The sequence below is a fragment of the Leptidea sinapis genome, chromosome 15 (genome assembly GCF_905404315.1).
Source record: "Leptidea sinapis chromosome 15, ilLepSina1.1, whole genome shotgun sequence".
NCBI classification, from domain to species: Eukaryota; Metazoa; Arthropoda; class Insecta; order Lepidoptera; family Pieridae; genus Leptidea; species Leptidea sinapis.
The window spans coordinates 6,621,679-6,647,788 of record NC_066279.1 but is presented as its reverse complement, the minus strand read 5'-3'; the positions used below and the strand labels follow the sequence as shown (position 1 = coordinate 6,647,788).

General features: G+C 33.7%; 2 protein-coding genes across 2 annotated transcripts in view; both read left to right on the top strand.

Moving 5' to 3' along the window:
• LOC126968254 (actin-associated protein FAM107A) overlaps positions 1-7,257 on the top strand; it is an 83,176-nt gene extending 75,919 nt beyond the window's left edge. The window contains exon 4 of the mRNA XM_050813142.1: positions 1,197-7,257. Within this exon, the coding sequence (XP_050669099.1) occupies positions 1,197-1,348 (152 nt within the window). The 3' untranslated portion in view covers positions 1,349-7,257. The remainder of the gene's footprint in view (positions 1-1,196) is intronic.
• A 1,738-nt stretch (positions 7,258-8,995) lies between these two features.
• On the top strand, positions 8,996-14,135 carry LOC126968186 (uncharacterized). Its single transcript, XM_050813045.1, has 4 exons — positions 8,996-9,841; positions 10,719-10,910; positions 11,613-11,782; positions 12,964-14,135. The coding sequence occupies exons 1-4, from the start codon at positions 8,996-8,998 to the stop codon at positions 13,190-13,192; spliced, it is 1,437 nt and encodes a 478-aa protein (XP_050669002.1). The 3' UTR covers positions 13,193-14,135.
• The last annotated feature ends 11,975 nt before the right edge of the window (positions 14,136-26,110 follow it).

Sequence of the window (26,110 nt, the reverse complement as noted above, 5' to 3'; positions counted from 1 at the left end):
TAAAATATTGCCTATATTATAGCCTGTACATCATTTTGTTCTATTGTCGATAGTTTTTGCAGCGCACGCAAAAATAGGTTTTCGATTTTACACCTTGTGTTACAAAATAGCAATTTTATTACGGATCCCTAATTTTGAAAAAAAAACCATAGCCTATAGTCTTCCTCGATAAATGGACTACCCAACACTGAAAGAATCATTCAAATCGGACCAGTAGTACCAGAGATTAGCGCGTTCAAACAAACAAACACTGCAGCTTTATAATATTATAGTATAGATAACAAAAAATATCATTTACTTATTGTCATCACCTGTTATATTTATTATCTATCTTGTTTTGTCGAATCTTCTGATCAGGCTGACATGACAAGCACACTCAGTCTATAGAATATAGATGGAACCCAATTAAAGGTCCAAAGTCCAAACCCACGCACACACACACACACACACACACACACACACACACACACACACACACACACACACACAGAAACTAACAGTTTTCTTGTTAACTTGCTTTAATTGTGCGATAGTTGTAATATCTGGGTTTTTATCATTTTTGTATATTTCTATATTGTTTGTTAAATATTATGTATCCGCTAAGGAAGTTGCGAGATATTCCTAATACAAATGTCCTAAGACAATTTACTGGGACGTCTCAACCACTAAAATGTATATGTAATCTTTGAAATAAACTTTTTTTTTTAATATTTTTATCTTGTGCCATAGTAATATCTTCTATTAAAACTAAATCGAAATGTATTATTATCTATAAAACTAATTATGTTTTGATTTTTAAACGCAGTTGTAAAAAATATTTGACTGGTTTAAAGTGTTAAACTATGATTATACAGAAAAACTTGTAAATGTGCAAAACTAAAAATCTATACTTTTTTATTATATATTCCATATTTTTTTTCCCGAATAATTTTCTTTCTAAGACACACACACAAACAATCAAACACATTTTTTTTTATCTTGTATTAGTGTATTGGAAGAGACTGGACTCCAGGCAATCCTAATTTGAAGCCAGAGATAGTTTGAAAATTTAAAATAAATGTGTACTTTTAAACAGACATTAATTAACAATTATGTAGGTACTATTTGCCCATTTTTTTTATTATGATTTAATACTAAATAAGTATATTTAATATTGAAATCATCACACATTAAACTAACGTAAATATATTTTTCAGAGTTAGAAAGAGCGATAGCAGAGCGAGCCCGCAGAATCGAGCAAGCCGGGCAGCCTACAGAAGCAATAGACCCGGCAACGAATCCGACCCTGCAAGAGATTCGTGCTCGCCTGCGACACACAGCGCCATCTCCCGCTGCCTCCGCGCACTAACTGCTAAAGTACGCGCCAGAATCATCATCTATTTTTAATTTCATTACTGCGATTTAGTTCTAGTATATTATGTTTTATCTACGATATAGTTTCTGATGTCGCCACTAGAGGCGTTATTTATAGGCATACTGAATGCTATTATCAATGATAATAATATTTACACTCGTGTTGTCTATGTAATTATAATATCTTACGGGCTTACAAATAAACTTGATATAAAATAATACCTGAGAATAGTCCAAGAATACGAATAAAGTTGACTATATCGCTGACAACACTGTCAAATACATTGATTATTCTGAAGTTTTCCGAATGTCGACCAGCCTTGCAAATAAACGCGGGAAACGTTATAACATCCGGATAAACCAATCATAAGCAAAATATCTATTTGTAAACATTTCGCATTTTCTTTGGTTATTCTCAGGAATAATTTATACCAAGTTTATTTGTAAGGCCGTTAGTGTGTATGCGCATAATTTATTCTTCAAATATCCTCTCGAAAACCTGCTGGCAGAGTTATTAAACAATTATATCATTCAATGCGTTTAGGAATTTGTATGCTAACATATGAAGTTGAGAATAAAGTATTCAGTGAGGAACAATATCCCGACACCCTGTAGAGTATCCCTATCTATAAATCGCATAGGATGTGAGGTAATATCACTATTTTCGCATGAGTAGGTACAAGGGGTATTCCTAACATATGATTATAATAATATATTTCAAAGAACTGGTGTCGGAATATATTCATGTGAAGCTAACGTGCCAATAATATTGGTTGTAAAAGTATTATCATATATTAGATATGAAAATAATTACTTTTTAGACAAACATTATAATCTCTGCAAAATTGCTACACCATCATTCTTAAAGTATTTTTGCCCTGCTTTCATAAGCGATAATCTATATATCTGAGGGCACATATTTTTGTAAACCTTTATTTGTTGAAGGTTCAAGTAGATAGGTACACTTAGGACTTACATTATTTCTGTATGCTAAAAATATTTGTCAACATATTGTTACACCATATATCTGTTTTTATAAATACAGACCTAGATTTCAAATGGATTCATTTATCTTTAAACTTTCGAGTATTGATTATATAGATGTTCTACAAAGTTGCGAAATTAATGTAGAGATTTCATACTTTAAAAAAATATGTTCAAAAAAAGTATTGTACCTGTAGATTGAGTTTCTTAAATTTTTCACATCAAACCCCAATAAGCAAACAAAGTAGAGTAAAACTCCTGTCATTAAAATAGTAGTAAATGATATTATTGTAGAAGTTAAGATGTATTTAGCTTTAACAGAGAATGGCTATAACAAATTTATGGTACATACCTACATACTTGTTTAGTATTGCGGTGTTAAAGTATTCATGATAAAGTAACATAAACTTTGCCATCAAAGCTTTGCTTTTTTATTAAACATAATCAACGATAAAAGTATTGATTTCTTTTTAAAAAGCCATGCCTGCTAATGTGGGATAGGTAAGATGCATCTTTTTAAAAAGTTGTATATTGACATTTCTAAAGTTCATTATTAAAAATTCAAATCTGTTTAAAAGAGATGCCTGCTGATGTGGTATAGACAAGATACATCTTATAAGAAGGTACATATTTACATTTGTAAAGTTGATCATTAATAATTCAAATCTTCCAGAAAGATTTACAACTTAAAGCCAGGTAAATATTGTGTTTAAAAGAGTTGCCTGCTGATGTGGTATAGACAAGATACATCTATAAGGCAGGTACATATTTACATTAGTAAAGTTGATCATTAATAATTCAAATCTTCCAGAGAGATTTATAATTTTGGACAGATAAGTCCCATATGTAATTGATAACAATATTCATGGCATTCTTGGTTTTGTGGAATTATATATTATAGAATATATATATCTTATCTAAAATATCCAAGAATAATTATTGTTCGTTGGAGATGTAGGTAGCTGAAGTAGGTACTTTATGTTCTTGTTATCACCGAAGTAATTCACTTAAAGTGTCACAAACGTAACAGTTGTTTTGTATGTTTGTCTGTTTGTATCATGTGACTTCCCCCTATTTCCCCTAGTACTCTGTGTTAAGATATTATGTTAGTTAAGAATAATTTAATTTTGTTTTGTTACCAAAAATATACTTTATATAGTTGATTGTACATTGACTGAGTGTATTGTAACGTTAAGGGTAATGTCGACTTCTAGAAGTAGGTACATACATACATATTTTTCTAAACCTTTTTGACGTCATAATAGTAGTTTGTATGCATGTTTCGTATCGCGCACTCTGTCTCAGGACTGCACATTTATAACTCTATATTATACTCCAATACTAGTCCAATGAATTCAAAATGGCGTCTTCGAGATAATTAATAAACCAGTGGCTATTTAGATTTAAAAATCAAGATTTTTCAATTTAAGAATCAAATTCTAGAGGCTTCAAATTATTCACGACACTAAATGAGTGTGCTAACACTTTGCGGGTATGTTGAATATCGACTGTGTTTTTGTTATCACAGATTTTTCAGAGTATTATAATAAAATATATTTTATTTGATTATAAAAGCCGGGTAGAAATATTTCTTTATAACAACACCACCTACCGGATCCTACTATAACTATGCTCCATCATGTAAATTGGTAGCGTTCAAGACGTTTAGAATGAATGAAAGAAAAATCATTTAATCTGCAACTTAAACCTAGTATACAAGTAGACTTATTTATAAATTTATATTAAAAATGTAGAATTGGAGTTCACCTCAGCATAAAAGTAAATATTATAAAGCGTGGTTTTCACTGCTCGTAGACTTCGAGCTTGGACGATACTCGTATAGTGTAAACACGTGCTCCGAGCGCACCCGAACCACGGTATCCAATCCGAACGGATTCTTACACAAAATGGCGTCATCTAAGAGAAAGCGGAATAAACTATTATTATAAAACATAAGATTGACTTATGAAGATATTTTTTCCTGAAATTGCATATCTGCTTTCTGTATATTTGCAGGTTTTTAGATATCATGTTTAATTTATGGTAGCACCAAGCAGAAAATGTAAGCTTGTGATTTTGTTCCAAACTTCTTTTGTTTCTGCTTTCTCTCCCTATTATAATATTGTTTTTAGTAATAACTAGTTACTAACCTGTTTGTTACCACTTCAATACCTCACAGCAACATAAACGGTTGTTGTCATATTGTAAATCAAATTCAAATAAGTTTATTTAAAATAGGATATGAAATTTCTTCCACATCAAAAACTATCATCACCCATTCAAAAGTTTATGCCTCAGAACTGAGAAGAATGGTCGCAAGAAACTCAGGTTTATTCCTTTTAAAGTTATACTTCTTTAGGCGCGTTATGAAAAAATGGTGAGAGTGAAATTTTAAAATGCGCGCGCATCACTGTAACACAAAAGTAGCAGGGTGAAGTTGGTACCTAAAATTTTGTGAAGCTTGCGTCATTCGTTATTTTTTTTTTTGGTTTCTTCGTCCATTATTAGGACAGGCAAAGGGTTCAAGCCCATACAGCCTTTGCAAGATTTTTACAAAATTATTCTTTCTAAAAACGGAGAATAGCACGAGGAATAAATAAATTTAATGATTTTTGCTTCGTTAGGCCAAAGAAGTATAACTTCTTGTGTGCATACATAAGTACACACCCTTTTTTATATAAAATTACGTTACAATCAAAATAATCGCTATCTCTCCATTCCTAATCTGTGGTATCATTAAGAAAGTCATTATTCACCTTTACCACATAAACGTCTTTTAGCAACTCTTTTGAATTTTGTAATACATTTATATTGAAAATTTTGTTAAACCATAATCGCCCCTCAAAATACTTACCACTCGACTTAGCCGAGTACAAGGCATAACAAGTTTATATTTGGTCTTGGTGTTAACGTTATGATTATCTCAGTGTCTAGGAATTTGGCTCATGTGCCTAAGTACAAACACGATATTATCAAGAATATTTTTTATTTATTTACAAAATACTCGGACTTTGCTCTTAGATGTGTTCTAATCTCTGTCCTAATGTTAATTCTGTGAAGTATATTCCTCGGATAGTGAAAACCCCTCTTAAGAATTTATAGACTTGTTTGGAAAGAAAAGGCCTACGATTACATTTAAGGGTTAAATATTACGGATACAATGTGCAGTCCTTGTAGAATCTAATCACGATATCATAAGTACTCAGGTAGAATCACTTCACAAGTACTTCAAGGAAGTAGTTAATTGTTAATAATATATCATTTAGAACTATATTTAAATAGTACATTCATATTTTGAAATAACGTAGAGGTCTTATAGTGATAAATATTTCAAATTAAATATTTTCCCATACAATATTAAATATTTTATATAATACATTTGATTGTTGTTAGATCCCCATGTAGCTGACCAGTTTGTTCGAAGTGTTCATGAAAGTGATAGATTGAAGAGATATTTTTGTAATTTTTGTAATACCTATAAATCCTATTTATCCTATATTTATTTATATATCTTAGATCATTAATACATCTAGAGACAGCTGTGAAAACGTCGAAAAAATTTTGTGTAGAGTTTAGAGTTCTCTCTATATTGAGCAATGCATGCACACTTACATTAAGTGTCATACAAATCGCGAGTGTAACACTTAAGTGTTAAACCTGGCCTGTTTTTTATCGGTTGTCTAATAGCAAGAGAATATCTAGACGTATTAATCAACTAAGATTTATACCATAGCTCATTCAGGTCTTCAAGTATTTAAAACCAGACCTTCCATAGAAATAGGCAGTAGAAAGTCGACTTAGCGTAAACATGTAATGAGTAGACAGATCAATACGATCTATCGTATAGGTACGCTTTTGCACGGATCTTAAACGGTAAGCGAAACTAAAAAATAACGTGTGTGCGAAAGACCAAACGACAGAAAGGCAAACTTCATCAAGGCGAAGCTAATTATTTTTGCACCGAATGGGTCTGTCATAGTTGATTCGAGCCGACTTTACCCGATCGAGTGTTATATAGCCAAGCGTGATGGTTAAAGCTGCCATAAACTTATAGAAGTGGTTTGAAGGTTTGGGAGCCGGTGTATCAAATCACGTGAATTAACTACCAAATTCCGGTGACGGTAAGGTCGGTTTGATATGAATTAGTACGACTCGCAACATATTGATACTGTTGGGCAAATGATACCACTTGCTTAATATAACAAGCTAGATATTTGCTCGTTCAGTCACTTAATTCTATAAAACAGTAATATTGCTATCAAATCACTAAGTTCGATGTGCGCACGCCCCCTCCCTCCGCGCTCCCCTGCCAAAGAGACCCAAATTTTTACTTCTACGCATTCAATACCACCGTTTAGGATCCGTGCCAGAGCCTAACTCAACAATAAATCTTATGGACTATAATATTGTTGTAACATAGAGAATCTCCGAAACATTAGTTTAATTATAGCGAAGTCCAATGCAATACAAATTTAACTTCTAGTCTTTACGTAAAGATTTCGATAGGTCCACCAATCCGCCATATAATTTCGGATTTTCTCGTGTTTAGATAACCCAATTGACATTTATTTCTCCATCGTGCCTGTTAGTGGTTATTGTTGATTATTTTCATACTATAAATTTTATGAATTGTATATAAATTATTGTATCGCGAAAAGGACGACGATTCTCATAGTTTCGGAATAAGGTTATAACACCATTCCACTTGTTACTATCACACGAATAGTTTTCAAAACTTCCGTTGTTTTATTAATTTAGTACAAAAAGGCGTCAGCGTGTGGAAGCTTGTTTTGGCTTGTCTTAGAAGCTGTGTGTATCGTGGCCATTTTTAGTTTGTTATTTGTGAATAATATGTATAGGTTAAGGTTTTGTAATGAAGTTGATTGTATCAGAATTAAAACCAATAAAAGTGTTTTAGCATTTGGTCGTTTTATTTATTGTGATAATTTATAGTAAACGATTTTGCATATAAATCTATTTCTTTTATAAAAATAAGGGACGAGACGAGTAGGACGTTCAGCTGATAGTAATTGATACGCCCTACTCATTACAATGCAGTCCCGTTCAGGATTCTTGAAAAACACAAATACGGCGCCCTTCAGGCCGAAACACAGTAATGTTTACCTACACATTAGTGCTTCACGGCAGAAATAGATCGTGGTACCCATGATAGTCGGCAGCCTGTGCAAAGGAGCCTCCCAGTGGTAATTATAATTATAACGACTGTATTTAAATCAATAAAAAATAAATATTCATTCAAGCCAACAAAAAAAATATAATTATGTCATTTTAGTTTCATATGATTCGAGGAAGTCACGTAACTGCGAACCACGAACGAATGACATAATTTATTCGTAGGCGTCGAAGAAATTACCAACGAATAATGATAATAATCAATGAAAATTGTCGGAATTGTGAAGCGTAAACGCTTTCGATTTCGTAGGACAAGCGAGGCATGGCAGTGATAGTCGCTGTGAAAGAATTTCTATTCCTTACGTTCAGTTGCCGATCGGACATTAACCACTGACCACGCTCCTGAACAATGTGCGCACGCACCTCATAGTCTATCAACATGTCCATTAGAGTGATTACCGCGACCCTGCTAGCTGCAGCAATATTCTATAATGTTGACGCTAGAAGGAGCAAACATATCAAGTTAAATAGTGAATTTGAAGAATCCAGTCCACAGCCAAGTGTTCTCACCTATTCCACCTTCGGTTTTAATGATGTTGGATCTTATAATGTTCCTACCGCTCCAGACTATTCCTCCTTCCTCAATGGTAATAAGCAAGAACAACAGACAAGGCTTTACGCGCCAGCATTCCCGACGGCAAATGAAGGAACAGGTTTTGGTGGCAACTACGGTTCATCCAACGGAGAGACTTTCCAGAACAATGGGGAACAGGAAACAAGTATGTCAAAATATCCACAAGTTTCTTTGAATTTTTATTCGCCAGCCAATATTCATAACAGTAATGACGAGTCCTTAAGCAAAACAGAGACAGAAAATTTTAATGAATACAGTGATAATAACTCGCCAACTTACGGAACAAAGTTAAACTCTAAACAAAGAAATAAACAATACAGTAATTATAACAGCTCTGATTTTCAAATAAACTTTAAAGATGATTCGTCGTTTTTAAATTCCAATTCATACTCTGCAAACATACCACAAAATCAGCACGTTATAGAGGTAAAAGAGCCATTTGTGGAGACAGATAATTATCCAAGCTATTATAAATATGCAAAATACGCTACTACAACTACAATAACACCTCCGGAATATGAGCATATGCTACAAGCCTCACCAGTCACAGCAAGTGCGATAAAATATCCTAAAGTAGTAGACTTTACCAAAGTAAGGCATAATAATAATCCAATAAATGAAGAAAATAATAGATTGAAATCAATGATTAATGACTTCATTAACTCATCGCCAAGTCAGGAAAATGATCAACATACAAATTCATTCAATCACAATCAAGCCGGGACTCCATATGAAAAAGACGGTGAATCGCATAATACAGTAAAATATAAAAATAATTTTAAAGCTGAGAAAGAGCCAGAAAAATATTTGCCGAAGTTTAATTATATTTCCAATTTAGAGTTTTCAAAAAACTATTTAAATAACAAAAATAAGTTAAAAGATATAAAACTTATGTCGGAGAGTGAAAAAACAAAGAAGCCATGGACATATAACGACCAAAACGATGAATCGAAAAATGAACAGAAATACTTCCACAGTTATCAATACGTCAATAATAACACGAATAATAATGGTGTTAGCTTCCGCCGTCCTCCTTACAACAACAGCATAGAAGATGCAGCACCTGCAAGTAGTAATTTAAATCTATTAAATTACCAATATCCTGAGATGAATTACGAAAACGTAAGAAATCTTTTCCCACTTATAAAACCGTTTCATACTGAAAGTGATGTCTCACTTAGTATTCCCGATAAGTATAAATCGATAAACGAATATCAAAAAAACATTCAAAATTTCTTTACAACAGCCACACCTATAGTTACGACCAATTGGGGTAATTTGTTTAAAGAAAATGAGTTAGGCTCATATAAAAAGCATATAAGAAAACCAAACTACTTTGAGGATAATACTGACGTTGTACATATACCCAAAAAGCAAACTTATAAATATGAAAATAATTACGATGGTAGCGCGTACGACTGGTCACAATATTATAATAATTACAAACCCCATGCAAACCTTTACAAATATACTGATTGGGCTAAAGATATTAGCAACAAGTACAAAACCGATGAAGATCTGCTAGACTTACGAAACCATGATGTAACACGTCCTTCGCATCCTCCGAGGTATAGGCCAATAGATAATGACGCTACAGAAGATTTTGATTACAAGAAACTTGTTGACAAGTGGAGAAAAAGTTATTTGAAGTCAAAACAGAAAGAAGCTTTGCGAGAGTACGAAACCTACGCATCTGAAGCTAAACCAATTCATGTGCCAATTCATAAGCCATATCCAGTGAGTATATTTTATTATTTATCTTAAATTACAAGTAATTTGTAATAACTCATGTTGTTATTATTAAAGAAAAATCATCGCGTGGAATGCGGATGAGTGGTGTTGAGTCGTGCACTATTTTCTTCGCTTATTAGTAGTTAAATAAGCACGCATGTGGCATAATTGACGGTGAAAACAAGAAACAATATTTCTATACACATTGATCCCATAACATCTTATTTGCAAAGGGAAATGAAAATTATAAGCAATTTATATGAAGCTCAATGACCGAAGTGCGGTCATGTTACGGTACATTAGTTCAGTCAACTGTTATGTATCTAGGGTTTATCAGGAGAAAGTTCTACTAGAAATTGTACTAAATTTGTAATAGATGCCCAAGAGGAATTTGTAAGAAATTGATCCAATCAACGATATATAAAAAGATATTAAACTGGCCGAGTCTATTAAAAGAGACAGATTGAATAGAAATTTAATTTGATGAATGAATAGTTTGTTTTATATACTATCGTAGTTGTTACTAGTACTTACTTTTGATTTTTGAAAAGGATAATAATTATTAGAGCCTTCTTTGAGTAAATACTAAAGGTAATAATTGAACTTACTTATTTGAGTAAAGGTATATTAAAGTTAGAAATTCGACTATGTAGAAAATTGCTACACGTTATTGTATTAATTTATTCATTCAGAGCAGTGACATTTTATAATTACATAAACACATACGGCATGAAATAAGTGTACATAGCCGCTTTGCATGATTAGCGATAATTACAAATTTCCTCACAAATATCTACTGTCTATGACACAGAGACTTTCTTTCCTACTCTACACTTATACTTGCTCTTTCCTTTGCACATTCAGAATAGCGAATCACTTGCAGATAGAGGTTCCGCATCCGGTAATTGTCCCGGTTCTTCAACCTTATCCGGTTCGCGTGCCGATCCCCAAGCCGGTGCCAGTTCCTGTCGTCCGGGAACTGACAGTGCCCATCGAGAAGATAGTGCCGTACCCGGTCTTCAAAAAGGTCCCATACCAGATTGAGAAGCCAGTGGCTGTATCTGTTGAAAAACAGGTATTATTCCTCATACATCCGACATGGACAATCCTAACATTGAGGCTGAGAACAATAGAGCGTTTAGACTTTGCTCAGACTTTACTTACTAACTTAGTTGAGTGTGATAAAACGCGAACTTGGCTTTTGCACTGGGATGTCTTGGCTTAAGCTCATAAATTTAGCTCTTAAATGACTATAAAAACGAAATCAAAGATTATGCTAGGCTTACAGTCAGCTAAGTTTTTCGTTAGTAAACCCTGTGCAAAGTCTTAGGGGCTTATAGGTCTCAGCCTTATTCTGTTAATTCAGTTTTAAGAAGGTTCATAATTATCTAATAGTTATACAATTTTTTTCTTAGTTTAAACTAACATTTAATTTTAATTGATGAAATTTACAATAAGTAGTAGTGTAGTTCTAACAAATTAAATATCTAGTTCGTTAGAACTACACATTTGTAAATTGTAAAACGTAATATAATTTAAGACATGTCATGATATGCAGTCGCATTTTCAACTATCATACTTTCAACACTTGCATGTTAATTTCACGCATGAAACTATAATTATTTATTTTTGCATTTTGTTTGAATGAATTTAGAACTTTCCTAATTCGAGTATGCAATAAATTTGACTAAAGGGAGCTTTAAGTGTCATTAAGACCTGAATGGATGTTAATTTTAAATCACTAATTGTAGGTTACATTGTAAATGTATTTTATTAGGTTCATGTGCCAGTGATGAAACCTTATCCAGTGAAAGTCCCTCAAGTAAGGCCACTGTTTCACCACACAAAATCTCATGATGAACGAGACCCCGACTACGATGAAGATGATGACTACCTGCCTCGTCCAGAGAACAGCAGAAGGATACCGACTGTGAAGAAACCTAAGATGTGAGTTTTGAAAATGTGTTGAATGTTGCTTATTCAAAAATTATTTAGATAAGAAAATAATTTATTAATTACAGTTTCACGGCAGAAATAGACGCCGTTGTGGTAGGTACCCATAATCTAGCCGGTATCCTGTGCAAAGTTGCCTCCCACTGGTATACAAGAAGAATACGAAAATTAACTTTTTGACACAATGTTGCTTCGATCCTGTTCTGGTTTTGTTATAAGAATAGGACTTGTTGTCTTTTAAATGTAACCTCTCCAGGTCCTGTTCTCTCTTTCTCGACTCTGTTCATATAAAGCTAGCAACGTATTTGTAGTTAGCTGCATTTTGCTGGACTATTCAATTTTAAAAAAATTATTACTCAGGAGCTCATCAGTAAAGATAATCTATACTGTTAATATTATAAAGCTGCAGTGTTTGTTTGTTTGTTTGAACGCGCTAATCTCTGGTACTACTGGTCTGATTTGAATGATTCTTTCAGTGTTGGGTAGTCCATTCATGTTTTTTTTTTCAAAATTATGGATCCGTAATAAAATTGCTATTTTGTAACACAAGGTGTAAAATCGAAAACCTATTTTTGCGTGCGCTGCAAAAACTATTGACAATAGAACAAAATGATGTACAGGCTATAATATAGGCAATATTTTATTACTTAGAAAACTATCGCGTGAATTATACTTTATATGGCAAAACAACGTTTGCCGGGTCAGCTAGTATTTAATACGTTTCATTATACCCGCGATTCCGGATAAGTGTTTTGATCGGGATCATCTCTGAAATTATAATAATGGATAAATTTTAAGGCATCTTGTATGTAACAATAATTAACACAGAGGGCTTACTTTGTTTGATAATATAGGCTATATAATCCATACGATCCGTTATACCTAGTACAATAGGCAGGTATCATATGTGACGGCAGCGTCCGAATACTTCAATATATGCCAATGAGAATAGATAAATTTTTGATCTTTAATAAAGTTACCGTCAATAATCCTAAATCTTCCGTGTCTAAAATAAATGTTTAGGAAAAGAAGTTAGAACACACACTGGACGATGTCCCTTTGACATTTTAAAATTGTAACAATATTTATGGTCAGAACTCAGACTAGTTAGAAACATTACACTGTTGCTATTAATAATTCCGCTAGAAAATGAAAGTTTTGTGGTATATTTACAGCCCAAGAAAACAACCTAGACGACCATCTCGAATGTCATATCAAGATCGTGACCAAAGACGTCGACCTTCGCGACGACCGACACACGATAGCTACAGAGAAACACCGAAGGAACATAAACGTCCTCGACGTCCACAGGAACATCGTCGACCAAGCAGACACCGCGATGACGACGACGAAGAATATGAACCACGTGATTATTTATACTGCAAACGTACAGGCAACTGTTGAACTTTTAAAATCTAGATCTCGCTAAAACTCGTGGCACATTATACAAAAACCGAGGGGTATTGCCAATATCGCGCCCTCGCTCTCTCCTGGCAGCCAAATAGGGTTGTAAAAGAATATCGTACGATTGTATTGAAACTTTTGCTTTAGAAATATTTCCTATATTTTACAGGAGCATTATTATGTGAGATTTTACTTCCTAATGAGTAAATTACGTCGTATATAAATAGATATACTTCAGTATTTTCTTATTTATACGCTTTTCATGCCAATTAAGAGAATTTATAATTATGTGTGATTTTCTAGGTAGTAAGTTGGTATACTGGCCCAAGCCCATTATGGTTGTCATGAAAACAACATTGTCACTAAAATTATCAACCATTTTAACAACGAGTAGTTATTAAAAAAAAATGCTCATTTGTTTAAGAATCAAACGTTTCTAAAATTTCATACTCGTAAACAAATTTGATGTTTTATAATATAGATCTCACATAATATGACCCGAATTATGGTAATAATGAAATACATCATTTCAAAAATCTATTTCAAAGATATAAACCTCACTGAGGTAGTATCATTTATGACAGAAAAAGCATTGTTTATTGCTACTTAAAAATTAAAATGGAAGGTTATTGTAATTTTTTATTAGGTTTATTAAACTTAAGTAAGCATTGAGGAAAGGAATTACTATGTTTTATTCACAAATTACCTCGACATTGGTTTTACGCATGCATCGGAAGTTGGATTACCATTGAAATTGGTTTACATTATCGATAATTTATTTATGTTTGTTTTTCATCGATACGTTGCAATCACTATGTAAGAATCGGTGTGTGCCAAAGCCTTATGTAACTGTCTGTAAATTTTATTTGTAATAATTAATATACATATATATGTTAGGCTTAGAATAATTTTATTGTTAATATATTTATTATAAGTATAAATATTCGTTGTTTAAATTATATATTATGATAAATCTTTTTTTATAGGTTGAGAAGACAGATGAGTAAACAGGTGACTTATTGGTAACTTGATAAGTGATGTTGGCTACTCATGTACTCTTACATCATCAAAGGAATCATAGTTTTCTACTACAGAATCATAGAATCTGGATTTATGTTTGGTGAGAAGATATCGCAGTGTCAGGTCGAACTAGTTGCCCGAGTGCAATAATGAGCTTCTGGAATCATCAGGATCCAGAATTCTAGATGTGTCGCTTTTTTCTAAGAATCTCTCATCCACGTACAACCATACTATAGAATGAACCTCCTTGCGCTGTGTTCATTCGTAATCTTAAATTGACAATCCGCGATAGATTTTTTAACATTTCCTACTTCTGATGTGTGACCGGTTTTGGTCATCTTTTTTTCAATCCCCGTATAGGTAGACGTATTGATACTTTTATCGTGATAGGCAAAGAGAATTTAAACACTGTGATAGGAACCTATCAATGTGACAGATAAGTGTCTTATATAATATACTAGCCGCAAACATGCGCTTTGCTCCACCCAAAGTATACAAAATTTCTCTTTTATTTTACATCTGAAAATCCTTAATCGAAATTTGTAGAAGTTCGATCATTACAATAATTGTTTCACTTTCCCCTGTTCTTGTAACGAAATAATATCACAGCAGAACTGTCAAACTGCGTCAAAAATGTGTCTCATAAATTGATCAGAACTAAAATTAGAAATTAGAAAATATCAAGGGTCCCGAATCGAAATAAAAACTATCCTATCTCTCAAGTTGGATTATACTGCATGCAGTAGTTAAGAAATTCGCCGCGGACAAACAACGTAACACGTTAAAAAACAAAGTTTTTATATTTAAGGATGAATATGAAGATTAAAAATTACACATTCAAATTTAGATTCACGATTTAACAGATGATATTTGAAATTTGGAGACAAAATAATGTTTGTTTAGAGAGCACATGTATAAAGCGGCCGATAGTCACTTCTAGTCGTTTATGCTTGTGTTATTCTTATTGAATGCAGAAATAGAATGTGTTAGGAAATGTTTTAGTGTTAATAACATGTGGTTATTGCACTCGGGATGTAGTCACGGACACGCATGGATGCTCGCTTTTACCAACGCTCTGCTAAGCATTATGCATCTCACTCATTCAGTACTTGACAATAAAAAAATATTCGCAAATGTTTGAACTAATTTTTATACATAACAATATAAACATAAATCCAGATTCTATGATTCTGTAGTAGAAAACTATGATTTATACCTATATAGTAAAAAACAATGAGAAAATTGGAATTTGTATATGATATTCGCCCGAATTGAATTTGGTTAAAGTATGAAATTTCCGTTTTATTGTACAAGGTACTTTGAATTGACATAGAACATTCATGGTTTGAGATTTTTGAGTGAAACATTTTTCAATTCCTTTGAAGTTCTTCTTTTAAAACATTCCATTTTCGACTTTCAGTTGTTTTTTTTTTATGCAGCGTAGACAAGAAAAATGGATACTTTGAAAATTCGAGTGATTTTTGAATACGAAAACAGCTCGAGATATCAATGTTGCGTTTGGAGAGGGGCCTGCTATTGAACGTACCGTGCGATTTTTGTTTAAACGCTTTCGTGATAGAAACTTGGATTTGAAGAACGAACCACGTGAATGACCACAATGAATACCTAACAATGAATTAAAAGAGATGGTGGAAGCCGATCCAAGCTATACTACCCAGGAATTAGCGGCACAATTTAAACGTTTCCTTAGGTAGCAAAATATTGAATCATTTGCGTCACATCAATAAAATAAAACAATATGAAAATGGGTGCCTCATGATTTGACTGATTTGTAAAAAGAAACGCGTGTTGAAACTTATATTGCCTCGTTGAATCAATACAGAAATAAAGGAATATTGTATTGAATTGTGACATGCGATGAAAAGTGGATTGTTTACGATAACCGTAAGCGAAAGATGCAATGGCTGACCCAGGTCCAACGCCGAAACAGTGTCCTAAAGCAAAGTTTACCAATAAAATTGTAATGGTAACTGTTTGATGGTCTCAGCATGGTGTTATTCACTATAGCTTTCTCCGATCTGGTCAAGCAATAACGGCAGATGTCAACTGTGCCGAACTCCGAACTATAATAGCAAAATTAGCAGTGAAATAGCTCCGACTCATGAATCGATCTGTACCGTTATTGCTCCATGATAAATTGAGACCTCATACAACACGAGAAACCGTTTTAACTCTACAGGAACTGCAATTAAAAACCATTCGGCACCCTCCGTATTCGCCAGACTTTCCAACGGACTTCCATTTTTTTCGTGATTTGTACAATTTTTTACGTGATAAAGAGTTTTCTTCTCCCTGGGCAGTACAAAATGCTTTCACACTGTTTGTAGAATCTAGACTACCATAGTTCGCTATATCGTAAAGGCATAATTAATGACCTTCTTATTAGATGGCAGCAATGTATAGACAATATTGGTAATTTTTTGATTAAATAAAATATATCTTAAATAATAAAAATTTAAAAATTCAATACATGCATACTTTATCCCCTAATATTATAGTGCACGATATAATACGTCGAACAATCCGAAAGACTTTTTTTTGTTGTATATAAAAAATCATAAATTGACCTCAGATTTTCTGTTTAAACCTAAACGTTCGGTTAATACGCTGGTTTTCAAACCAGCAAATATGCTGAGTTGGGACCACTTTGTGACGCATGGAAAATAATATTTCTCTATTTTGTTTTATGTTTTATTGTACTATATCGTCAACTTTTTTCTTTTTTTTTCTTTCTTTCTTAATTTACTCCGAATAACATAATTTTTTATTTTCAAAAATGCAGAAAAGTAAATAGCATCAGGTGGTAATTTTTTAGTCATCAATTATTATTGATTAATAATTATTTTAACCTTTAAATACCACTCGTACACCGTTTTCACAGTTCTTTGTATGAGCAAGGTCATTGGCATGTAGGTACTAATCCCAAGAAATCGCCAATAGCGCATAGTTGAAACCATTTCTTGACTGTTTATATAAAGCTTATATAAAACACCTAACTTATACAGTTAGAGCCATGCTAATCATTAAATCTAGGTAAAATTGAACGAAAATTTATTACAGCGATACTTTTTACCATGACATTGTTTTGTAAAGAAAATTATGTTTGTAATAAATTAAAAATACTTCTAATTCCGAATTAAAACTATGGCGATTTCATACGAGAGAGGTAACCTAGCTCCGCTGGATTCCTCATGGCCGTTGGGTCGGTCACCAGCCTTAAGGCGTCACATTACATTGCCCAACTAGAAGATAGACTCAGTTCTGCTGCATAAGCCGTTAGGAAGATTAGGAATTTTAATGTTGCTACGGCAAAATTACTATATATCAGTTATTTTCATAGCATCATGAATTACAGAAGTTTTTCTGGATTCGTGGTAATGATTGATAGATAAAGATATTCCGCTACAAAGTAGCAAAGTAAACCTGCGGTGATATTCCCGTTATTTGAGATTCGTTAAGTTTCGATCCTATCTATATCTTTGTGCTCTAGATTTACTGACCATAACCAATACCACTGGACAGGCCTGTTTGAAGCGCCACTCGCGAGCGTCCAGAGAACTAATTTTGACGTATAATACAAATGGCTGCGAAGGAACGTACAATACTCTGTAGTATTTTTGCATTTTGAATTAATTTCGTTCGTAGAAGTGTCTCTGACATTACGCCTTAATGCCACCTTGCCACCTTGAGCGATATGAGTTCACGGCTGCCGGCCCGCCATCTATGTAACAAAGCCAATATTTTCAAAATTCTTGCGTGGAAAACAGATTATATGCTTACAATCCTCGTTATTTAATACTAATCTGAATAAATGAACCTACACAAAAGGCTATTAGAATATTTTTTCTGAGAGAAGTACCAAAAAAATGCGTCACGCCATGCCAAAAAACTTGTTTAACTTCAAAGAAAAGTGGTAGTTCAAAAAGGCTCGGCAGTGCTAACTATAACCAACAGCAAGCATTAGCAACCTACAAATAAGACTTAAGGATATGTGTAACAGGATTAAGTAGTGTTCATAGCTCGAAATGCTATACTTTCACCACAAAACTTGTCTAAAAACACCATGTTTGCGTGTTTTCTGCTTACTCTTCGCCTTAACGTTTTAGAATTAACAAAGAAAAGTGCAAAGTAGAGGTGTTCGTGGAAGAAACAAGAATTTGTAACAATATTTACAGCTTGTATCGAAAATGAAATATCTATTTTAATATGTACCTTGACACCAACTTCTAAGTTTTGTACAGAAAAATAGTTTGTTTGATGACATATCGGCTAAAATTACTACGCTGTGTATTTTCGAACCTATCCTTTTTTCTTCTCTAAGACGTCAAAAAAACAAAGCTCGACGGCTTTAATTTAACCATAAAAAATCATAGACAAATTTAGTAGAAGTAGTTATTATTTTGTATTTAGAATAACAATCATTTAAATATTTAAATGATTAAGAATTCATGTAAATATTTAACTCTGATCCAAATTTCGTAAGAGAAACAATGTTGCTAAAATTTGGTCAGGCGTTTATTAATTAGATGCCATCGAGCTTACAAAGAACGATTTCCTTTTATTATACTCAAATAACTTATATTTAAAGTATCTCAGTCTACGGAACTTATTTTTAATGTTATCGTTGTATAATATTGAGACATAAATAACGGGATCACTCGGAAATGACTTTATTTTTATTTAATTTTTACTATTAACTTTTGATAAAACGAAGTCTGTCCGGGCAGCTAGTACATTAAGATAGAACCTACGTTCTAATTTATATTTTAAACACTACTGCTTAAATTATCTTTGATTATGATAAAGAACTACTTAATATATTGACAGTAGGTACTGACTGAATTTAAACACTACGTTCACTGACAACGACCTATGTTTTATATATTTTTTTAATATTAGTGGCTAGCATTGCATTCAATATTGTTATGATTCAACCTACTTCAACAGATAGTTTATCACTTGTCATTTCATTACAATAGTAATTGATTGTATGTACATAGAACGTCATTGGTTACAACAGGACACACAAGTAATCAAATTGTCTTTAAAGGTATATCACAGGTGCTATGTCGCAAAGCTCAGTGTATGTTTTTCATGTCTATTGTCAGGCTCTACAATGGATCGGGTTTTTTTATTTACGTCAACGCAGTAAATGTATTATTAAACTAATAGGTAGAGAACCGTTTTTTCTTTTAATTATACTGCAAAAACTATTGAACCGATCAGAATAATACTTCAACCTTATGGTGCAGCGTGTTTTGGAGAAGGTTGTAGTAAACGTTTGTTAGTGATTAGTTTAGGTCTACTCTTATTCAACGAAAAACGAAGTTTCGATCTAAGTTTCGGGTGTTTCCTACTACGGTTCCAATCCTACTGAAGTTTCAGACACATTTCTAATTTCTAAACCTACTCTTATTCATTTTCGTTGCGAATAAGACAGCTGTTTGTTCGGAATTTTAAGTTCAATTTGACGAAACCAAAGATGTTACCTTTTGATTTTTGTTTGTGTGGATATTGGTTCAAATTTTCTTGAAATGGTTTCAAGAATGCTTTTAATCGAGGCTGTCATACGTGAAGAGTATTTAGAACTTAGAAGGAACAGGCGCCTCCTGCGCAATCTTTTTTATTAGTGAAATTTCCGACTCAGAGTTTGTAGGAAACTGAAAAAGTTATGAGCCCGAGTTGACGAATGGGATGATCTACAATCTGAAAGAACCAGGCTCCCTCTCAATCAGCTGCTTCTTCACCTCAAACTCTAAAGGCAGGTCGAAGGGCATGAGCTAGATCAGAACGAGTAGGTATATCTATTAGAAAGGAAAATAATTGTAAAATACTCTATTGATTGAAAAGAGTGGCCGATGAGTTTCTTGTATGTTCTTCTCACGAGCTATACTTTTTCCGAACATATGGTAAATTCAGTAATTTAAAAGAAATATTTATAGTGACGATAAAGTTTATTTGACTTTGACCTGTAGCTACGTCATAAGATGTCTGGGTTACTTGAAAATAATATTTAGAATGTCTTGCAAGAACCTTCGCCAATACGTCGATACTCGAACCAACGCATAAAGACGCAGCACCAAAATAGTCTCATATACTTGCATTTTTGAACATAAGTATCACAAGAAGAAATAACTATAAGGATGTACCGACCAGATATAATCCTTTGTATGCTCACATATTGTGAGGTGAATAACATTGTGCATGTCGGGTACTACATGACAATCACGACGGCTCTATCAGCTGGCAAGAGACAGAGGAGTCAATTATTCTCTCAAGATGTTTGACACGACAACAGATGACCGACTGTGAAAAACGGAACAAGTAGGTAATGAAGTTTCAATATATGTTTTACTATAATAATAAGTAATATAATAAGGTCAGTCACATCAAGCCAACCTTACCCGAAAGAGCGTAACATAAACAAGCGTGACAACTCAGTCTCATTCAACACCCACAAAATAGCGAGTAGCAATTGAGATGAAGATGATTGAACTAAACATCAAATTCTAATAACACCCAATTACAAAAACTATACGTTGAAAATTTGTAATCTTTTCAGCTATATCGAATACAAGTTGCTTGAAAGTAAGTAGTATCTAAAATGGTGATAAGAGATTTATAAAATATTTTATAAATATTTTATAAATCTCTTATATTTCATCCGAAATCCAGTCCATAATAGTTAAATACTTTTTTTTTCCAATGTTTAACCAACCGTCACACATAGCTTTATTGTTCACGTACATAATTTGGCACGCCTAGTGCCGTCGACGAGTATAAAGGCCACAAGGCCACTAACTCGGAGATGTTGAATCAATGAGCCGTGACAAAATAATTCGGGAAATCCAAAATAACAAAAAAAAATATTCTTCTGCGTATACCAGATACGCAGAAGTCAAAGAACATTGTAGGATGACGATTTTTGTTTTTTGATCCGTCGCAATCAAGGACGATTGGCCTGGAATAATGATCACAACATGACATTTATATAAAACCATACTGTGGAATAAATTCCATTCTTTACTTCTTCGAGGCTGGCAAAGCATCTCTCATCTGCCACATCCTGCCACATGGATTATATGTCTGGTCTGGTGACCAGACATATAATCCATGTGTGGCAGTCCACTCCAGTATCAGATTGAACCATTGACCACGTGCAATTCAGAGCTACTTGAATCTAATAGTCTGTAAAGGGCACGATCAGTTGGCATTGCGCAGTCTTCGCTTCATTGTGGTTTCTACAGCACTTATCACATAAATTGTTCCGAAGACCTGTTTTACCTAATTCCTATTTCGAATTCCACTTTCGTACGACACACCACAAAATTGGCTACCACATTGGTGAGGCTGAAATCCTAATTAATGGCGTGTCGTGCGGAGGTGCGATGGGATTTGGCGGCAGGAATCAGGTACAACAGCCTTTTCAACACTCCTCAACATAATTGCGAAAGAAGACACACAATGAAGCGACGTCTCTACGCAACGCCAGGTGATCGAGCCGTTCACGGAGCACGTGGTCCTCGACAAATCGAGCAGCTCTGTGTTCAGCCGGACCTGCCTTAGTAGAGCGCTAGAATGTGGGCCTGCTTGAAGTATTGCCGTGCTCTATTTATGAGGCCCAGCTTCTTCGAAGCCAATTTGGCTTTACCCTCAAGATGACCGCGATACCTTTGAAAAAATAGCATTATTCTCTTAAGGGTTTTTTAATGAGTTAGGAGTTGAAGTACTTAAATCCATGGATCTTTTGTGGTCTCCACATGTGCATAAGGCCACGTCCTTAGATTTCCTATTTCTTTGGAGTTGTAGGAATCGAGGCTATTTCTAAATTTCATATTCCAGAAAGCATCAAGAGTGTTTTGTCACTGTCTTCATAACTGTGCATAAATGAGACAATAAGGCCCGTGCGTAGGGTCTAAGTTTTTGTTCTGCTAGAGTTTTAAATGAAATCACTCTTGAAGAAATGGAACCAGCGACCAATTCATACCTTTCGTGGAACATTGTGCGCTATCAAAAACTGTATTTAAATTACTATTTCATTTTATAAATGGCGGACGTATTTGTCACGGGCGCGAACGAACCTTGAGTTACCTGAATTCAATGTACATTACATTGAGCTAAAATGTTTGCCGCAATCGATTGCACATCACATATTCAATAGTAAATTTAAGGGCATACATTCAACATTCATGGAAGCGTTATAGGCGTTATCAACCGTTTGGTAATACTAAAAGTTTTGCCTAACATAAAAAAACAATATAAAATAACACAAATATTATGTTTATTGCTTTTCAAAATAGTCTCCTTCACATTTCAAACAATTTTTTCAATGCGATCGAACCATTTTTTAAAACAAGACGACAACAGATCTGAAGGCATGTTTTCCACGTGCTGATTGAACGCTATCACTGCCTCTTCAAAATAAGATAAAAGTGGAACCTTTCATCAAATCTTTGATTTTGGGGAAAATTGTCGGGGCTATGTGCAGGATGAGGTGACGAGTTGTACTTTTCGGAAGTTAAAAATGACTTAGTTTTAAAAAAACTAATAATTAAAAACAATAAATCCACGTATCGTCTCCTGTGACAATGTCATAAACAGCATTAAAATGTCCGCGGTCGTACTTCATTAGCACCTGTGAGCACCATTCCACGCGAGCCCGCTTCTGCTCCGCTGTCAGTTAATGAGGTATCCAACGAAAACAAAGTTTTCGAACTTTCAATTCTTCGTGTAAAATTTTCTGAATTTGACTCATACCAATCCCCAATAGTCCTCGAATTGTCTCATAGGTAATCCGCGGGATTTCTCCAATTAGCCACTTAACAGTAGCCATATTATTTTCGTTGAAAGCAGTTGAAGGCCACCCTTCACGAAATTCGGCATATAAAGAAACCCGACCTCTTTCAAATTCAGCAAATCATCGCCTCACGGTGCTCAAGCAAGGTGCTTCCCTCCCAAAACCATTTTAAAGACGAGCGGCACAGTCTTGCAGAGAGAGAGAGAGAACTTTTAAAATCATAAAAAATCAACGCTCTTAAATCTTTTCGACTTAATTCCATTTTCGTTGCGTATGTAGAACGTTGATGTGTGATAAAAAACAATTGACAAATGATTTCACGCGAATTGTTTTTTTTATTACTAAGAAGGTTGCAACGTTTCAAAAAATATAACATTCGAAATTCAAATAGTTCCGATTACCTAGAAGTGCAAAACTTTTAGTGTGCCCCATGTACTAGCAAGTGGGAGAAAGCGTGAAAAGCATTCTACGATATACCTCATTTGAGTGAAATTTAAGATCCAATGCAATACATGCAAACTTTTGTTTTACATGATGAACAGTCTTGATTGATTATAATCAGAATATGTGTTCTTGGGTCAATGTCTCATAGTGTTTCCTCCAGCGAAGACAGTTTATTCTTCTCAATAACATAGCTACTGCCTATTTTACATAAGAATGTTATTTGCGCCTATAATTGAGGTAGCACTCAACTTGTATTTTTGTCTATATTTTTTTTTGCATGACTTAGTGTATACTTTGTTGGTGCAATAAATAAATAAATGATTACCTATGATTGCAATAGTTTTGGTACATCAGTCTTATTGCTAGACAAGATAGCAAGAGAGTGTGCACATAATGAAACCCAAAATGGATCCTTGCGGTACGCCCACTTTTATATTGTGGGCGCTATAAGTCGAGCCCCCAATACTCGGAATAATGTGTCCGGGACATATATTATGATGTGATCAACACATGAAAGTTATGTGGCAAACTATTCTTGGTTTTCTAGAGAAGGTTATTTAACTATGCGGTTTATGCGGTTAAAAAATTAAACAGTTAACTGACATCGATACGGCGCGACTAGTATACTTTAGTTATTTTAATAGTATTATGTCCTATGGGGCAGTGCCGATATTAATACCGTCTTTATGCTGCAGAAGATGGCTAATCGCGCTATTTATAACCTAGGTCCTAAAGAATCAATAAGAGAAAAATTTAAAGAAATAAAAATTTTGACTGTTGTTTCGCAATATATATTCTCGATAATTTTCTACATGTTCATAAGCACATTAAGGAATTTGCTAGAAACTGTGACATTCATAATGTTAACACAAGGAAGAAACATAAACTTGTTATGCCTACTACTCGGTTAAGTCGAGTTATTAAGTCTTTTATTGGGCGATGTATATGCTTTTACAATATGATCCCAGAAAATGTACAAAACAAGTGTGTTACGAAATTTAAAAGAATTGTTATAAAACGTTTGTGTGGGAAAGGTTATTGTGTTACATAACGTTAACGATATTCTTCATGATACCACCGACTGGGCATGAAGCGGGCACCCTCAGGATCTTTAATTATAAATGTATGTTGTACGATATTACATTGTAATCCATATTTTTATAAAGAAAAACCCTCTTGCGCCCGTTCTTTTCAGGTCTCAGGCAAACTATAAGTTAAGTGTAAGTGATTTTGAGTCCTATTTTAAATCAAAATATTTGTTGTGTTTTCGTAATTGAGAATCAGAGAGAATTTTCAGCAGTTTGATTGGTGTATATGAGGTTTTTTCGCTCTCTTACTATTTTTGTGGTTCATCATAATCTGCGAGACTGGGGAAATGTAGTACTATGATTGTGTGAGTGCGTTGAGGAGTACAGTTATATATACTAAGGCCTTCTTATGCAATTCTTAGTTCTTATGAGATTTCTTTGGTTATTTAGCCAAACTAGCTACTTTTTTGTTCTTTAGCTCCTTAGTTTTTGCAACTTATTGACATTAGATAGACCTGGTCTACAGATGCATTCACTTTCGAATCACATTCAGCAGTGTCTATTTAATTCGATTCGAAAACACTTGACGGGTATTCTGCAAATACATTGACCTTCTCCTGAGTAGATTTGGTCCAAGCATTTTAATTTTTTCTTATGGGTGGTTATGCTATCTGCTATCTGCAGTATATCATATGTTTATCTTAAGATCCATAAGGAGTAGGAAGTTGAAGAGTTAGCAAATAATGAGACAGTTCATCTTGCAATGTGTCTTCGTGTCATCTATTAAGTTAGATCTTTTAAGTTCACAGTTGCATTATTTTTTGCGGTTTTATCAGATCTGTTTGCACTCTGGTGCCAGCCGTAGATTTTCTTTCATCAAGTACGTTCTTTTTATAACTATTAGGTATTTTATAGATGTTGTGTTGCGTAATTGGTGTATTTATTTTGCCAGCAGGATATTTGTATTTTTGTGAGGTATTTCGCAGTGTCTTCGATATCATCTGGTGCCATGTTTTATTTTCAGGTCTACGCCCATCTCAATTTGATGTATGCATGAGATCCAATAAGTTCATTAGTTGTGTTTCTTTTTTTATTTATTGACGATTACGACGACGTTAGGACGAATGTCAATATAATATTTTTATTAGCATAAGTTAAATATAGTCATGTATGTTAACCAGGACCCCCCAAGATGATGTATGTATGTGTGTAACAGTGAACGCATGTATAACAGAATTATTGAATGTGATTCCTTAAAGAGTTTTGTGGAAATTTTGGTGAAAAAACTTAATGTAAAACCTAAATATTATAAAACTTAAACATCTAGAAATTAATTTAAAAACTGTAAATTTCAGGAAGATGTATTGGAAAAAATAATAGAAGAATTGATACTTTTAATATTTATTGTAACAATTGGATGCTTTGTTACAGTACTACGGAGAACATGTATTTAAAATAGGTTTACTATCCTAATAAATAAACCTCGATTTACTTGAAAAATTTAATACGTAAGAAGGACCGATGACCATCACAAAGAATCATCAGGAAATATTACATTTGATGAGCCTATGTTACAAAGAAAGAAGATGAAATAAAATAAGTTTAATG